Genomic DNA, 19,684 nt, shown 5'->3' on the forward strand with positions numbered 1-19,684 from the left:
GTTGATTGTGCTGTTAAGAAGGTAGAAACTAGGGCCTGTAGGACCTGCCTTGTTGATAGTGTTGTTAAGAAGGTAGAAACTAGAGCCTGTAGGACCTGCCTTGTTGATTGTGCTGTTAAGAAGGTAGAAACTAGGGCCTGTAGGACCTGCCTTGTTGATAGTGTTGTTAAGAAGGTAGAAACTAGAGCCTGTAGGACCTGCCTTGTTGATTGTGCTGTTAAGAAGGTAGAAACTAGGGCCTGTAGGACCTGCCTTGTTGATTGTGCTGTTAAGAAGGTAGAAACTAGGGCCTGTAGGACCTGCCTTGTTGATTGTGCTGTTAAGAAGGTAGAAACTAGGGCCTGTAGGACCTGCCTTGTTGATTGTGCTGTTAAGAAGGTAGAAACTAGGGCCTGTAGGACCTGCCTTGTTGATTGTGCTGTTAAGAAGGTAGAAACTAGGGCCTGTAGGACCTGCCTTGTTGATTGTGCTGTTAAGAAGGTAGAAACTAGGGCCTGTAGGACCTGCCTTGTTGATTGTGCTGTTAAGAAGGTAGAAACTAGGGCCTGTAGGACCTGCCTTGTTGATTGTGTTGTTAAGAAGGTAGAAACTAGGGCCTGTAGGACCTGCCTTGTTGATTGTGCTGTTAAGAAGGTAGAAACTAGGGCCTGTAGGACCTGCCTTGTTGATTGTGCTGTTAAGAAGGTAGAAACTAGGGCCTGTAGGACCTGCCTTGTTGATAGTGTTGTGAAGAAGGCAGAGCAGCGCTTTATTATAGACAGACTTCTCCCCATCTCAGCTACTGTTGTATCAACATGTTTTGACCATTACAGTTTACAATCCAGGGTTACTCCAAGCAGTTTAGTCACCTCAACTTGCTCAATTTCCACATTATTTGTTACAAGATTTAGTTGAGGTTTAGGGTGTATTGAGTGTTTTGTCCCAAATACAACGCTTTTTGTTTTTGAAATATGTAGTACTAACTAATTCCTTTCCACCTTTTCTGAAACTAACTGCAGCTCTTTGTTAAGTCTTGAATTAATTTCAGTCGCTGTGGTAGCTGACGTCTATAGTGTTGATTCATCCACATACATAGACACACGGGCTTTACTTAAAGCCAGTGGCATGACGTTAGTAAAGATTGAAAAAAGTAAGGGGCATAGACAGCTGCCCTGGAATTCCTGATTCTACCTAGATTACGTTGGAGAAACTTCCATTAAAGAACACCCTCTGTGTTCTGTTAGACAGGTAACTTTTTATCCATGTTATAGCAGGGGGTGTTAAGCCATAACACATATGGTTTTCCAGCAACAGACTATGATCAATAATGTCAAAAGCAGAACTGAAGTCTAACAAAAGAGCCCACACAATCGTTTATCATCGATTTCTCCCGGCAAATCATCAGTGATTTGTATAAGTGCTGTGCTTGTTGAGTGTCCTTCTCTATAAGCGAGCTGAAAGTCTGATGTCAATTTGTTTACTGTATAATAGCATTGTATCTGGTCAAACACAATTTTTTCCAAAAGTTTACAAAGGGTTGTTAACACCTCTTAATTAAGGAATTTTAGCCTATAATGACATGCCCAAATCTAACTGCCTGTAGCTTAGGACCTGAAGCAAGGATATGCATATTCTTGGTACCATTTGAAAGGAAACACTTTGAAGTTTGTGGAAATGTGAAATGAATGTAGGAGAATAAAACACAATAGATCTGGTGAAAGATGATACATAAAAGCATACATTTTTTATATTGTTTTTGTTCCATCATCTTTGAAATGAAAGGCCATTATCTAACTTGGGACTCTAGGCGTAATTTAGATTTTGTATGTGCAAAGTTTCAGACTTATCCAATGAACCATTGCATTACTTTAAAAAAGGTTGTATCAAGTCTGCTCAAATGTGCCTTATTGGTCAATATATACATTTTCAAGTGCATAATTGTGCACTCTCCTCAAACAATAGCATGGTATGTTTTCGCTGTAATAGCTACTGTAAATTGGACAGTGCAGATTAGCAAGAATTTCTGCCCATAAGACATGTCTGTCCTGGGAAATGTTCTTGTTACTTACAACGTCATGCTATTCACATTAGCGCACGTTAGCTCAACAGTCCCGAGGGTGGGACACCGATCCTGTAGAGATTCTTACAGGCTGATTGGTCGGCTATTTGAACCAATAAAGGGAGCTTTACTATCCTTAGGAAGTGGAATGACTTTAACTTCCCTCCAAGCCTGAGGGAACACGCTCTCTAGTAGGCTTAAATTGAAGATATGACAAATAGGAGTGGCAATATCGTCCCCTATTATCCTCAACCCCGGTTGCTTGTCATTGTTGATAGACAACAATAATGTTTGTCTTTCACAATTTGGTCAGTTATACTTGGATGTGTATTGTCAGTGTTTGTTGCTGGCATGACAAATAATTTCCAATGAAAGAATCTAATCAAATTGTTATTATTTGTCACATGCGCCGAACACAACAGATGTAGACCTTACAGTGAAATGCTTACGTACAAGCCCTTATCTAACAAGCCCTTATCTAACAAAGTAAGAGTTAAAAGTAACAAATAATTAAAGAGCAGCAGTAAATAACAATAGCAAGGCTAAATACATGGGGTACCGTACAGAGTCAATGTGGAGGCTATATACAGGGGGTACCGTACAGAGTCAATGTGGAGGCTATATACAGGGGGTACCAGTACAGAGTCAATGTGGAGGCTATATACATGGGGTACCGTACAGAGTCAATGTGGAGGCTATATACATGGGGTACCAGTACAGAGTCAATGTGGAGGCTATATACATGGGGTACCAGTACAGAGTCAATGTGGAGGCTATATACATGGGGTACCAGTAAAGAGTCAATGTGGAGGCTATATACAGGGTATTACGGTACAGAGTCAATGTGGAGACTATATACAGGGGGTACCAGTACAGAGTCAATGTGGAGGCTATATACATGGGGTACCAGTACAGAGTCAATGTGGAGGTTATATACAGGGGGTACCGGTACAGAGTCAATGTGGAGGCTATATACAGGGGGAACCGGTACAGAGTCAATGTGGAGGCTATATACAGGGGGTACCGGTACAGAGTCAATGTGGAGGCTATATACATGGGGTACCAGTACAGAGTCAATGTGGAGGCTATATACATGGGGTACCAGTACAGAGTCCATGTGGAGGCTATATACAGGGGGTACCAGTACAGAGTCAATGTGGAGGCTATATACAGTGGGGGACTAGTACATAGTCATTGTGGAGGCAATATACATGGGGTACCGGTACAGTCAATGTGGAGGCTATATACAGGGGATACCAGTACAGAGTCAATGTGGAGGCTATATACAGGGGGTACTGGTACAGAGTCAATGTGGAGGCTATAAACAGGGGGTACCGGTACAGCGTCAATGTGCGGCGTACCGGTGTCGGGGTCATTGAGATAATATGTACATGTTGGTAGAGTTATTCAAGTGACTATGCATAGATAATAACAGAGAGTAGCAGCAGCGTATGGGGGGGGGGGCAATGTAAATAGTCTGAGTAGCCATTTGATTAGATGTTCAGGAGTCTTCTGGTTTGGGGGTAGAAGCTTTTTAGAAGCCTCTTGGATCAAGACTTGGAGCTCTGGTACCGCTTGCCGTGTGGTAGCAGAGAGAACAGTCTTTGACTGGGGTGGCTGAAGTCTTTGACAATTTTTAGGGCCTTCCTCTGACACAGCCTGATATAGAGGTCCTGGGTAGCAGGAAGCTTAGCCCCGGTGATGTACTGGGCTCTGTAGTGCCTTGCGGTCGGAGGCCGAGCAGTTGCCATACTAGGCAGTGATGCAACCCATCAGGACTGCTCTCGATGGTGCATCTGTAAAAACGTTTGAGGATCAGAGGACCCATGCCAAATCTTTTTTGATTTGAGGGGGACTAGGTTTTGTCGTGCCCTCTTCATGACTGTCTTGGTTTGCTTAAAGTAGTTGGCAATATTAGTGGGTTTTGTGATTAATGAGCCATCTGATTCAATCAATGATGGAGCTGAGTTTGCCTTTTTGCCCAAAATGTAATTGAAGGTGCTCCAGACAGACAGACAGACAGACAGACAGACAGACAGACAGACAGACAGACAGACAGACAGACAGACAGACAGACAGACAGACAGACAGACAGACAGACAGACAGACAGACAGACAGACAGACAGACAGACAGACAGACAGACAGACAGACAGGGAGGGAGGGAGGGAGGGAGCCAGGGAGGGAGCCAGGGAGGGAGCCAGGGAGGGAGCCAGGGAGGGAGCCAGGGAGGGAGCCAGGGAGGGAGCCAGGGAGGGAGCCAGGGAGGGAGCCAGGGAGGGAGACAGACAGACAGGGAGCCAGGGAGGGAGACAGGGAGGGAGACAGACAGGGAGGGAGACAGGGAGGGAGACAGCTGCTGTCCAAAGTATGTATTTTTAGAATCTGGTGGGGAATAAGAGGGAGAGGGGGAGGAGGAGAGGATTGGTTCAGAGCTCTAGGGTCGGGGTTCACGGAAGCATGTCTGTTTATGTGTCTGAAATGGCACCTTATTCCCTTCATAGTGCACTACTTTACCCTGTGATACATCCCTAATGGCACCTTATTTCCTTCATAGTGCACTACTTTACCCTGTGATACATCCCTAATGGCACCTTATTTCCTACATAGTGCACTACTTTACCCTGTGATACATCCCTAATGGCACCTTATTTCCTACATAGTGCACTACTTTACCCTGTGATACATTCCAATGGCACCCTATTCCCTTCATAGTGCACTACTTTACCCTGTGATACATCCCTAATGGCACCTTATTTCCTACATAGTGCACTACTTTACCCTGTGATACATTCCAATGGCACCCTATTCCCTTCATAGTGCACTACTTTACCCTGTGATACATTCCAATGGCACCCTATTCCCTTCATAGTGCACTACTTTACCCTGTGATACATTCCAATGGCACCCTATTCCCTTCATAGTGCACTACTTTACCCTGTGATACATCCCTAATGGCACCTTATTCCCTTCATAGTGCACTACTTTACCCTGTCATACATTCCAATGGCACCCTATTCCCTTCATAGTGCACTACTTTACCCTGTGATACATTCCAATGGCACCCTATTCCCTTAGTTATCTCTGCAGCAGCCAGGACCTGATGGGACCACAGTTATCTCTGCAGCAGCCAGGACCTGATGGGACCACAGTTATCTCTGCAGCAGCCAGGACCTGATGGGACCATTATCTCTGCATGGCACCTGATTCCCAGTTATCTCTGCAGCAGCCAGGACCTGATGGGACCACAGTTATCTAGCATCCAGGACCTGATGGGACCACAGTTATTCCAGCAGCCAGGACCTATGGGACCACAGTTATCCTGTCATAGCATTCCAATGGCAGCCAGGACCTGATGGGACCACAGTTATCTCTGCAGCAGCCAGGACCTGATGGGACCACAGTTATCCCTCTGCAGCAGCCAGGACCCTGATGGGACCACAGTTATCTCTGCAGCAGCCAGGACCTGATGGGACCACAGTTATCTCTGCAGCAGCCAGGACCTGATGGGACCACAGTTATCTCTGCAGCAGCCAGGACCTGATGGGACCACAGTTATCTCTGCAGCAGCCAGGACCTGATGGGACCACAGTTATCTCTGCAGCAGCCAGGACCTGATGGGACCACAGTTATCTCTGCAGCAGCCAGGACCTGATGGGACCACAGTTATCTCTGCAGCAGCCAGGACCTGATGGGACCACAGTTATCTCTGCAGCAGCCAGGACCTGATGGGACCACAGTTATCTCTGCAGCAGCCAGGACCTGATGGGACCACAGTTATCTCTGCAGCAGCCAGGACCTGATGGGACCACAGTTATCTCTGCAGCAGCCAGGACCTGATGGGACCTGTTGTGAGCTGATAGAGGTCACACACCGAGAGATCTGACTGCTGAAACAAAAGACGCAGTGTTGGGGAGTAGTGAACTTCATGTAGTGTAGAATAGAGGTTGACCGATTATGATTGTTCAACACCGATACCGATTATTGGAGGACCAAAAAAGGCAGATAGCAATTAATCGGCCGATTAAAAAAAAAAAAAAATGTATTTGAAATAATGACAATTACAACAATACTGAATGAACACTTATTTTAACTTAATATAATACATCAATAAAAATCTATTTAACCTCAAATAAATAATGAAACATGTTTAATTTGGTTTAAATAATGCAAAAACAAAGTGTTGGAGAAGTAAAAGTGCAATATGTGCCATGTAAAAAAGCTAACGTTTGAGTTCCTAGCTCAGAACATGAGAAAATATGGTTCTGTAGCTCAGTTGGTAGAGCATTGCGCTTGAAACGCCAGGGTAGTGGGTTCGATTCCCGGGACCACCCATACGTACAATGTATGCACACATGACTGTAAGTCGCTTTGGATAAAAGCGTCTGCTAAATGGCATATTATTATTATTATAAAAAATATGAAAGCTGGTGGTTCCTTTTAACATGAGTCTTCAATATTCCCAGGTAAGAAGTTTTAGGTTGTAGTTATTATAGGACTTACAGGACTATTTCTCTCTATACCATTTGTATTTCATTAACCTTTGACTATTGGATGTTCTTATAGGCACTATAGTATTGCCAGTGTAACAGTATAGCTTCCGTCCCTCTTATTTAACGTAAATAATCGATCAAATTGAAGACGGGATGATCTGTGTTCAATACAGGAGGAAAACAAACTGAAGCATGCTTTCAGGTCATGCGACTCTAACAAAGAGTCCTCTTCACTCTAGCCCCGTTCTGAACAGTGTTACTTCTTCATTACACAAAGGGAAAATGACAACCAATTTCTAAAGACTGTTGACATCCAGTGGAAGCGTTAGGAACTACAAGAAGGTCCCTTAGAAATCTGGATTCCCAATGAAAACCCATTGAAAAGAGAGTGACCTCAAAAAAATAAATCTGAATGGTTTGTCCTCTGGGTTTTGCCTGCTAAATAAGTTCTGTTATACGCACAGACATGATTCAAACAGTTTTAGAAACGTCAGAGTGTTTTCTATCCAAATAAATATGCATATCTTATCTTCTGGGGATGAGTAGCAGGCAGTTGAATTTGGACATGCATTTCATCCAGACGTGAAAATACTGCCCCCTGTCACCAACAAGTTAAGCAGTGTTGAGGAGGAGTGAACTACTGGAACTACACACTACTGTTTTACCATGTAGCTAACTACTGGAACTACACACTACTGTTTCACCATGTAGCGGTGTAGCTAACTACTGGAACTACACACTACTGTTTCACCATGTAGCTAACTACTGAAACTACACACTACTGTTTTACCATGTAGCGGTGTAGCTAACTACTGGAACTACACACTACTGTTTTACCATGTAGCGGTGTAGCTAACTACTGGAACTACACACTACTGTTTCACCATGTAGCGGTGTAGCTAACTACTGGAACTACACACTACTGTTTTACCATGTAGTTAACTACTGGAACTACATACTACTGTTTTACCATGTAGCGGTGTAGGTAACTACTGGAACTACACACTACTGTTTCACCATGTAGCGGTGTAGGTAACTACTGGAACTACACACTACTGTTTTACCATGTAGCTAACTACTGGAACTACACACTACTGTTTTACCATGTAGCGCTATAGCTAACTCCTGGAACTACACACTACTGTTATACCATGTAGCGGTGTAGCTAACTACTGGAACTACACACTACTGTTTTACCGTGTGGCTAACTACCGGAACTACACACTACTGTTTTACCATGTAGCGGTGTAGCTAACTACTGGAACTACACACTACTGTTTTACCGTGTGGCTAACTACCGGAACTACACACTACTGTTTTACCATATAGCGGTGTAGCTAACTACTGGAACTACACACTACTGTTTTACCGTGTGGCTAACTACCGGAACTACACACTACTGTTTTACCGTGTAGCGGTGTAGCTAACTACTGGAACTACACACTACTGTTTTACCGTGTGGCTAACTACCGGAACTACACACTACTGTTTTACCATGTAGCGGTGTAGCTAACTACTGGAACTACACACTACTGTTTTACCATGTAGCTAACTACTGGAACTACACACTACTGTTTTACCATGTAGCGGTGTAGCTAACTACTGGAACTACACACTACTGTTTTACCATGTAGCTGTGTAGCTAACTACTGGAACTACACACTACTGTTTTACCATGTAGCTAACTACTGGAACTACACACTACTGTTTTACCATGTAGCGGTGTAGCTAACTACTGGAACTACACACTACTGTTTTACCATGTAGCGGTGTAGCTAACTACTGGAACTACACACTACTGTTTTACCATGTAGCGGTGTAGCTAACTACTGGAACTACACACTACTGTTTTACCATGTAGCTAACTACTGGAACTACACACTACTGTTTTACCATGTAGCGGTGTAGCTAACTACTGGGACTACATACTATTGTTTTTTTACAAAATGAAAAGTGTGTTAAGTTGGCAAGAATTTCCTAATTCTCACTTGAATCTCTGACTCAAGAGTTATCATATCTTGCAATTTGTCTATATGGCATTTCAGGTTTAGATATAATCATTTGTAGTCACGTAGTAGTTTGGATGTGGTTAACTACCACAAGAACCTCCGTGGGGAAACCGACAGGAGGAGAAGGGTGTGCATCTGCAGGAACCCCTTTTTATACTCTCTTATCAGAGAGCAAGAACCTCCGTGGGGAAACCGACAGGAGAACCTCCGTGGGGAAACCGACAGGAGGAGAAGGGCATCTGCAGGAACCCCTTTTTATACTTCTATTGGTCCATTTTTCAGCTAGGACTCTGGGACACAGGTGGGAGGCGGGGCACTCCAGTACGGCAGGTAACGGTAATGCACCATAGTGTTCAAATCAAATCAAATCAAATCAAATTGTATTTGTCACATACACATGGTTAGCAGATGTTAATGCGAGTGTAGCGAAATGCTTGTGCTTCTAGTTCCGACAATGCAGTGATAACCAACAAGTAATCTAACTAACAATTCCAAAACTACGGTCTTATACACAGTGTAAGGGGATAAGGAACATGTACATAAGGATATATGAATGAGTGATGGTACAGAGCAGCATACAGTAGATGGTATCGAGTACAGTATATACATATGAGATGAGTATGTAGACAAAGTAAACAAAGTGGCATAGTTAAAGTGGCTAGTGATACATGTGTTACATAAGGATGCAGTCGATGTTGTAGAGTACAGTATATACATATGCATATGAGATGAATAATGTAGGGTAAGTAACATTATATAAGGTAGCATTGTTTAAAGTGGCTAGTGATATATTTACATCATTTCCCATCAATTCCCATTATTAAAATGGCTGGAGTTGGGTCAGTGTCAATGACAGTGTGTTGGCAGCAGCCACTCAATGTTAGTGTTGGAGGCCAACCACTGTAAACCCCACAGAAGAAGTTGTTGGGGAATTTTTAGATTAATTGTTAGATGTTACTGCAATGTCATAACTAGAAGCACAAGCATTTCTCTACACTCGCATTAACATCTGCTAACCATGTGACCAATAACATTTGATTTGATTTGAAGAAGATTGTAATTCTGTTAACGTTAAGCCGAGGGCAGGTGCTCGGCAGGCCGGGGCGAATGACACTGTGTACTAGCTAGCTAATACTCCAGCTAGTAGGGCGGGAATTGCCAGGGACCTCACAATGTAATAATGTCATGATTACTTCAGTGTCGTTACAATATGTATTGAGATTTTCAATAGTGCGATTTTATTGCGATTTGATGTTCCAAGCATATTGCTCACTATACAGAGCCTTCAGAAAGTATTCATACCCCTTATTCCACATTTTGTTTTTAATAACTCGATTTCAAAATCACCGTAATGACAAAGTGAAAACGTGTTTTTCAAAATGTTTGCACATTTATTGATAATGAAATACTGAAACGTCTCATACGTTTTCACACCCCTGAGTCAGTACTTTATAGAAACACATTAGGCGACAATAACAACTTTGTCTATATCAACTTTGAACTTTCAACTTTGAGGATTTGGGGATTTTCTCCCTTTCTTCCTTGCAGATTTTCTCAAGCTCTTTTAAATTAGACGGGGAGCGACAACCATCTTCAAATCTTTTCCATAGATTTCCAATGGGATTCAGGTCTGGGCTTTAGCTGGGCCACTCAGAGTTTCACATTGTTGTTCTGAAGCCATTCCAGCGTTGCTTTGACTGTATACTTGGAGTCATTGTCCTGTTGGAATGTTATTCGTCACCTCAGTCTATTGTCATTTGCACTCTGAAGCAGGTGCCCATCAAGGATCTGCCTGTATTTGACTCCATTCATTGTTCCCTTTATCCTTACCAGTCTCCTAGTCCCTGCCACTGAGAAGCATCCCCATAGCATGATGCTGCCACCACCATGTTTCACGGTAGGGATAGTGATGAGCTGTGCCTGGTTTTCTCTAGACACAGCACTTTGCATTCAGGGACAAAGATGTACATTCTTGTTTCATCTGCGCAGAGAATTTCACGTGCCTTTTTCCAAGCTCCCGGCGTGCTGTCAGGTGCCTTTTTCTCAGGAGTGGCGTCTGTCTGGCCACTCACCCATTAAGTCCAGAATGGTGAAGTGCTGTAGAGATTGTTGTCATTCTGCCAGGTTCTCCCATTTCAGCCAAGATGTAGTTCTGTCAGTGTGGTCATGGGCTTCTTGGTCACCTCCCTAACCGCCATTCTTTCCCGGTTGCTCAGTTTGGTTGGACAGTTTTAAGCGTCTGGTATTTTTTACATTTCCCAGTGAACACCACTGTGCTCTTGGAAACTTTCAACACTGGAGGAATTGTTTTATACCCTTCCCCAGATATATGCGTCATCGCAATTCTATCTCGGAGATCGACAGACACTTCATGGTATAGTTTCTGTCAACCATGGGACCTTATATAGACAGGTGTTTCTTTCTAAATCATGCCCAAACAATTGAATTGGCCACAGGTGGACTCCAATCAAGTTGTAAACTATGAAATAACACATATGGAATCATGTACTAACCAACAAAGTGTTAAACCTTTGGATGCCATCTCCCATAGTGCCCTTCGTTTTGTTACAGGTTTGTGATACTAATCACTGCATCCTGTATCAAAAGGTTGGCAGGACTTCGCTAAAGACACAGAGATCTCGACATTAGTTTAGAGTATTTTTTTATTTAACCTTTATTTAATTAGGCAAGTCAGTTAAGAACAAATTCTTATTTTCAATGACTGCCTAGGAACAGTGGGTTTAACTGCCTGTTCAGGGGCAGAATGACAGATTTGTACCTTGTCAGCCCGGGGGTTTGAACTTGCAACCTTCCGGTTACTAGTCCAACGCTCTAACCACTAGGCTACCCTGGAAACTTTGTTTATTTTTTATTTTAGTGTTTGTTATTTTGTTTTTTACCCCTTTTTCTCCCCAATTTTGTGGTATCCAATTTGTATCCAGTCTTGTCTCATCGCTGCAACTCCCGTACGGACTCGGGAGAGGTGAAGGTTGAGAGCCGTGTGTCCTCCGAAACACAATCCAACCAAGCCGTACTGCTTCTTGACACAATGCCCGCTAAACCCTTCGGAAGCCAGCAGCACCGTACAACACCGTACACCTGGCGACCGTGTCAGCGTGCACTGCGCCCGGCCCGCCACAAGAGTCGCTAGTGCGCGATGGGACAAGGATATCCCTGCCGGCCAAACCCTCCCCTAACCCGGACAATGCTGGGACAATTGTGCGGCACCTCATCGGTCTCCCGGTCGTGGCCGGCTGTAACACATCCTGGGATCGAAAACGGGTCTGTAGTGACGCCTCAAGCGCTGCAACGCAGTGCCTTTGTCCCCAACACCTGGTGCACCTGTGTAATGATCATGTGGCTTAGTCAGCTTCTTTATATGCCACACCTGTCAGGTGTTATCTTGGCAAAGGAGAAATGCAGAGCCTGGACTCAGTGCCTTAGACCACTGCGCCGCTCAGGTGATTTGGGATGTTTTATTTGTGCTTACCATGACTGTGTTTTTGTATATTTATGTTGTATTATACAGGCCGCATTTGAAAAAGAGACCTACACTACCTTTCAAAAGTTTGGGGTCACGTAGAAATGTCCTTGTTTTTTAAAGAAAAGCACATTTTTGTCCATTAAAGTAACATCAAATTGATCAGAAATACAGGGTAGACATTTTTTATATTGGAAATGACTGATTTTTTTTATGGAATATTTACATTTTTCTTAATTTTTTTATTTCATCTTTATTTCACCTTTATTTAACCAAAATAAACTATAAAAATCTATTTACAGTAGGAAGAGTAGGGAGGTAAGGCAATAAATAGATAGACCCCAGAGGTGAAAATAATTACAATTTAGCATTAACACTGGAGTGATAGATGTGCAGGTGATGATGTGCAAGTGAGGTTGTATCTCTGAATAAGCTGGTTATAATGGGTGAGGTCACCGCATGTGTGGGAGGTGGGACAAAGGAGGTATCAGAGGTATAATGAGTGGAACTATTGTAAACTAAAACAATGTAACTAACCTGAACAACAGTATACAAGGAATATTGACATTTGAGAGAGACATACAGCGAGGCATGAAGTAATCACGGGTGTTGATTGGGAGAGCTCGCTAAGACGACAACAGCTAATCAGCTAAAACAACAACAACAGGTAAAATGGCGATGACTGGGCAGAGAGGGTCGGTTAACACACAGAGTTCGCGGCCCAGCAGATTATTATTCTTATTTAAGTGTGTCAAATCGGAGTCGGTCTCTATGGGGGTGCCACAGGGTTCAATTCTCGGGCCGGCTCTTTTCTCTGTATATATCAATGATGTCGCTCTTGCTGCTGGTGATTCTCTGATCCACCTCTACGCAGACGACACCATTCTGTATATATCTGGCCCTTCTTTGGACACTGTGCTAACTAACCTCCAAACGAGCTTCAACGATTGCTGCCCGCACCCTCCCGCCCGACTAGCATCACCACCCTGGACGGTTCCGACCTAGAATAGGTGGACAACTATTAATACCTAGGTGTCTGGCTAGACTGTAACTCTCCTTCCAGACTCATTTTAAGCATCTCCAATCAATTTTTTTTATCTAGAATCTGCTTACTATTTCGCAACAATCTTCCTTCACTCACGCTGCCAAGCTTACCCTAGTAAAACTGACTATCCTACCGATCCTCGACTTCGGCGATGTCATCTACAAAATAGCTTCCAACACTCTACTCAGCAAACTGGATGCAGTCTATCACAGTGCCATCCATTTTGTTACCAAATCACCTTATACTACCCACCACTATGACCTGTATGCTCTAGTCGGCTGGCCCTCGCTACATATTCGTCATCCATTGTGTTACCAAATCACCTTATACCACCCACCACTGCAACCTGTATGCTCTAGTCGGCTGGCCCTCGCTACATATTCGTCACCAGACCCACTGGCTCCAGGTCTTCTACAAGTCCATGCTAGGTAAAGCTCTGCCTTATCTCAGTTCACTGGTCACGATAACGACACCCACCCGTAGCACACGCTCCAGCAGGTGTATCTCACTGATCATCCCCAAAGCCAACACCTCATTTGGCCGCCTTTCCTTCCAGTTCTCTGCTGCCTGTGACTGGAACGAATTGCAAAAATCGCTGAAGTTGGAGACTTTTATTTCCCTCACCAACTTTAAACATCAACTATCTGAGCAGCTAACCGATTGCTGCAGCTGTACATAGTCCATCTGTAAATAGCCCACCCAATCTACCTACCTCATCCCCATTGTTTTTATTTTGTTGACTTTTCTGCTTTTTTGCACACCAGTATCTCTACTTGCACATCATCATCTGCTCATTTATCACTCCAATGTTAATCTGATCAATTGTAACTATTTGCTCCTATGGCCAATTTATTGCCTACCTCCTCATGCCTTTTGCACACACTGTATATAGACTTTCTTTTTTTCTACTGTGTCATTGATTTGTTTGTGTTATTGGCTTGTTTATTGTTTACTCCATGTGTAACTCTGTGTTGTTGTCTGTGTCACACTACTTTGCTTTATCTTGGCCAGGTCGTAGTTGTAAATGAGTACTTGTTCTCAACTGGCCTACCTGGTTAAATATAGGTGAAATAAAATAAACACTGAACTCTATCTGAGAAGTAGTTGGTGAACCAGGCGAGGCAGTCATTTGAGAAGCCAAGGCTATTAAGTCTGCTGATAAGAATGCGGTGATTGACAGAGTCGAAGGCCTTGGCCAGGTCGATGAAGACGGCTGCACAGTACTGTCTTTTATCAATTGCGGTTACGATATCGTTTCGGGTTGGATTACAGGCTCAAAATGGCCAGAAACAAATAACTTTCTTCTGAAACTCATCAGTCTGTTCTTGTTCTGAGAAATGTAGGCTTTTCCATGTGAGATATTGCCAAGAAACTGAAGATCTGTGTGGAGTTGGTCCCCCCTTTGCTGCAATAATAACCTCTACTCTTCTGGGAAGGCGTTCCAATAGATGTTGGAACATTGCTTCGGGGACTTGCTTCTATTCATCCACAAGAGCATTAGTGAGGTCGGACACTGATGTTGGGCGGTTAGGCCCGGCTCGCAGTCTGCATTCCAATTCATCTAAAGGTGGGGTTGAGGTCAGGGTTCTGTACAGGCCTGTCAAGTTCTACCACACTGACCTCGATTTGTCATGCTGAAACAGGAAAGAGCCTTTCCCAAATTGTTGCCACAAAGTTGGAAGCACAGAATCGTCTAGAATGTCATTGTATACTGAAGCATTAAGATTTCCCTTCACTGGAACTAAGGGGCCTGAACCATGAAAAAACAGCCCCAGATCATTATTCCTCATCCACCAAACATTACAGTTGGCTCAATGCCTTTGGGCAGGTAGCATTCTCCTGGAATCCGCCAATCCCAGATTCGTATGTCGAACTGCCAGATGGTGAAGCGTGATGCATCACTCCAGAGAATGTGTTTCCACTGCTCCAGATCCCAATGGCACCAAGCTTTACACCACTCCAGCCGCCGCTTGGCATTGCGCATGGTGATCTTCGGTTTGTTGTGCAGCTGCTAGGCCATGGAAACCCATTCATGAAGGTCCTGACAAACAGTTCTTGTGCTGACGTTGTTTCCGGAGGAAGTTTGGAACACGCTTCAGCACCCGGCAGCACTGTTCTGTGAGCTTGTGTGGCCTACCACTTTGTGACTGAGCTGTTGTTGCTCCTAGACGTTTCCACTTCACAATCACAACACTTACAGTTAACCGGGGCAGCTCTAGCAGGGCAGAAATTTGACAAACTGACTTGTTGGAAAGGTGGCATCCTGTGATGGTGCCATGTTGAGTAAGGCCATTCTACTGCCAATGTTTGTCTATGGAGATTGCATCGCTGTGTGCTAGATTTTATAGGCCTGTCGGCAACAGGCGTGGCTGAAATTATAATCCACTAATTTGAAGGGGTGTCCACATACTTTTGTACATGCCAAACAAGCTACTGCCACCTTGTGCTCTGGGGTATTTTGACACTATTGGTTCAGTGAGGTATCTGTGATAGATGAACAAACATAAATCAAATCAAATCAAATTTATTTATATAGCCCTTCGTACATCAGCTGATATCTCAAAGTGCTGTACAGAAACCCAGCCTAAAACCCCAAACAGCAAACAATGCAGGTGTAAAAGTGAACTGCCGAGGTGTTAAATCAAATCAAATCAAATCAAATTTTATTTGTCACATACACATGGTTAGCAGATGTTAATGCGAGTGTAGCGAAATGCTTGTGCTTCTAGTTCCGACAATGCAGTGATAACCAACAAGTAATCTAACTAACAATTCCAAAACTACTGTCTTATACACAGTGTAAGGGGATAAGGAACATGTACATAAGGATATATGAATGAGTGATGGTACAGAGCAGCATACAGTAGATGGTATCGAGTACAGTATATACATATGAGATGAGTGTGTAGACAGTTCTTGTGCCGAGGTGTTAAATCAAATCAAATCAAAGGTGTTAAGCACCTTTCAGCAGTCAGTATCTTTAGGGTTTCAGAGCCCTAGATGAACAGGCAGGACCAGCATAGGACTCAACAGACACTTGTTGTTTCTGTCTTAAGCTACAACTGATTCATAACCCTTCTCTGTTATGTAACACTGGAATGGTAGCCTGGTAGCCATGTGCTGGGCACTCATTTCTAGCAGCTACTTGGTACCACTTGGGTGTGTGGTAGAAGTGTACATGCATGTCCGCTGTTGCACATAATCATCCCACTTCTCCCTAATGCTTGTTCACCTCCCTGCTTATATGGACTCAGCTGAGTATTCAAATAGTGAATTCTAGAACATTCCAGTTGATCAGATGATGCTGAAGCCAAGTCTCTAACTGCTTCCAGTTCAGTAGCCTCATGGAACCAGACAGACAGTCTCTGGACGCAGATCAGAGAAATAGTCAGGTGTTCTACTCCTTGAAGACAGACTCCTGTTGTACTCTTTAACTGCCTCCTCTGAACATTTTTCAAAACAGACTCCTGCTTTAGTATTTCAGTGTCGTCCTCGGCTATTGTACTTTTCGTGTGTCCCCCTCTGTCTATATCTGTCCTCTTCCTGTGTCCCCCTCTGTCTATATCTGTCCCCTTCCTGTGTCCACTTCTGCATCTGACTCCTCCCCTCTTCTGTGATTGGTCCAGATTGGGGTCAGCTGCAGGTGTCCAGTGAAGTCATGCAGAGTTCAGAGGTTAGCCAGACGGAGGTAGTGTCACATGACCCCAGGTCCCCGCCCAGCCCGGCCACGCTGAAGCACCGCATGGACCAGCAGATGTCCAGCGCCTTGAACGGTACGGAACTACTACCAATCTGGCAACACACAGAACTACTACCAATCTGGCAACACACAGAACTACTACATTTACATTACATTTAAGTCATTTAGCAGACGCTCTTATCCAGAGAGACTTACTACCAATCTGGCAACACACAGAACTACTACCAATCTGGCAACACACAGAACTACTACCAATCTGGCAACACACAGAACTACTACCAATCTGGCAACACACAGAACTACTACCAATCTGGCAACACACAGAACTACTACCAATCTGGCAACACACAGAACTACTACCAATCTGGCAACACACAGAACTACTACCAATCTGGCAACACACAGAACTACTACCAATCTGGCAACACACAGAACTACTACCAATCTGGCAACCAATGGAACTACTACCAATATGGCAACCAATGGAACTACCTCCAATCTGGCAACACACTCTAACACACTCTCACACACACACACACACACACACACACACACACACACACACACACACACACACACACACACACACACACACACACACACACACACAAAATACATTACTCCTGCACGATACCGTGCTACGGCTGGACTGGCCTCTCAATCTGGCAACGCTTCTCAGGCACAGACCTATACTGTTCCCTACTACTGTTGGAAAACACCCACAGCCCATTTATAATGTTTGAGATAGCTGGAGCTGTAGGACTTGTTACCCTGCTACACAGACACATGGGCTAGCTAGAGGCCTTGTTACCCTGCTACACAGATACAGGGGCTAGCTAGAGGCCTTGTTACCCTGCTACACAGACACAGGGGCTAGCTACAGGCCTTGTTACCCTGCTACACAAACACAGGGGCTAGCTAGAGGCCTTGTTACCCTGCTACACAGACACAGGGGCTAGCTAGAGGCCTTGTTACCCTGCTACACAGACACAGGGGCTAGCTAGAGGCCTTGTTACCCTGCTACATAGACACAGGGGCTAGCTGGAGGCCTTGTTACCCTGCTACACAGACACGGGGGCTAGCTAGAGGCTTTGTTACCCTGCTACACAGACACAGTGGCTAGCTGGAGGCCTTTGTTACCCTGCTACACAGACACAGGGGCTAGCTAGAGGCCTTGTTACCCTGCTACACAGACACAGGGGCTAGCTAGAGGCCTTGTTACCCTGCTACACAGACACAGGGACTAGGGGCCTTGTTACCCTGCTACACAGACACAGGGGCCCTTGTTACCCTGCTACACAGACACAGGGGCTAGCTAGAGGCCTTGTTACCAGACACAGGGGCTGCTTGTTACACAGACACAGGGGCTAGCTAGAGGCCTTGTTACCCTGCTACACAGACACAGGGGCTAGCTGGAGGCCTTGTTACCCTGCTACACAGACACAGGGGCTAGCTAGAGGCCTTGTTACCCTGCTACACAGACACAGGGGCTAGCTAGAGGCCTTGTTACCCTGCTACACAGACACAGGGGCTAGCTAGAGGCCTTGTTACCCTGCTACACAGACACAGGGGCTAGCTAGAGGCCTTGTTACCCTGCTACACAGACACAGGGGCTAGCTAGAGGCCTTGTTACCCTGCTACACAGACACAGGGGCTAGCTAGAGGCCTTGTTACCCTGCTACACAGACACAGGGGCTAGCTAGAGGCCTTGTTACCCTGCTACACAGACACAGGGGCTAGCTGGAGGCCTTTGTTACCCTGCTACACAGACACAGGGGCTAGCTAGAGGCCTTGTTACCCTGCTACACAGACACAGGGGCTAGCTAGAGGCCTTGTTACCCTGCTACACAGACACAGGGGCTAGCTAGAGGCCTTGTTACCCTGCTACACAGACACAGGGGCTAGCTAGAGGCCTTGTTACCCTGCCACACAGACACAGGGGCTAGCTAGAGGCCTTGTTACCCTGCTACACAGACACAGAGGCTTGCTAGAGGACTTGTTACCCTGCTAGCTCAAGGTCTACCTATACCTATTGTATTCAGCATTTCACTGTGAGGTCTACTACACCTGTTTTATTCAGCATTTCACTGTGAGGTCTACTACACCTGTTGTATTCAGCATTTCACTGTGAGGTCTACTACACCTGTTGTATTCAGCATTTCACTGTGAGGTCTACTACACCTGTTGTATTCAGCATTTCACTGTGAGGTCTACTACACCTGTTGTATTCAGCATTTCACTGTGAGGTCTACTACACCTGTTGTATTCAGCATTTCACTGTGAGGTCTACTACACCTGTTGTATTCAGCATTTCACTGTGAGGTCTACTACACCTGTTGTATTCAGCATTTCACTGTGAGGTCTACTACACCTGTTGTATTCAGCATTTCACTGTGAGGTCTACTACACCTGTTGTATTCAGCATTTCACTGTGAGGTCTACTACACCTGTTGTATTCAGCATTTCACTGTGAGGTCTACTACACCTGTTGTATTCAGCATTTCACTGTGAGGTCTACCTACACCTGTTGTATTCAGCATTTCACTGTGAGGTCTACTACACCTGTTGTATTCAGCATTTCACTGTGAGGTCTACTACACCTGTTGTATTCAGCATTTCACTGTGAGGTCTACTACACCTGTTGTATTCAGCATTTCACTGTGAGGTCTACTACACCTGTTGTATTCAGCATTTCACTGTGAGGTCTACTACACCTGTTGTATTCAGCATTTCACTGTGAGGTCTACTACACCTGTTGTATTCAGCATTTCACTGTGAGGTCTACCTACACCTGTTGTATTCAGCATTTCACTGTGAGGTCTACTGCACCTGTTGTATTCAGCATTTCACTGTGAGGTCTACCTACACCTGTTGTATTCAGCATTTCACTGTGAGGTCTACTACACCTGTTGTATTCAG

The 19,684-nt window shown here is 44.5% G+C and overlaps 1 protein-coding gene across 1 annotated transcript in view; it reads left to right on the plus strand.

The window, feature by feature from the left end:
- kank1a (KN motif and ankyrin repeat domains 1a) overlaps positions 1-19,684 on the plus strand; it is a 143,219-nt gene that overhangs the window by 99,632 nt on the left and 23,903 nt on the right. The window contains 2 exon segments of the mRNA XM_046348363.1: positions 9,518-9,538; positions 16,730-16,838. Coding sequence (XP_046204319.1) covers positions 9,518-9,538; positions 16,730-16,838 — 130 coding nt within the window.

Source organism: Oncorhynchus gorbuscha, linkage group LG05, assembly GCF_021184085.1.
Source record: "Oncorhynchus gorbuscha isolate QuinsamMale2020 ecotype Even-year linkage group LG05, OgorEven_v1.0, whole genome shotgun sequence".
Classification (NCBI taxonomy): domain Eukaryota; kingdom Metazoa; phylum Chordata; class Actinopteri; order Salmoniformes; family Salmonidae; genus Oncorhynchus; species Oncorhynchus gorbuscha.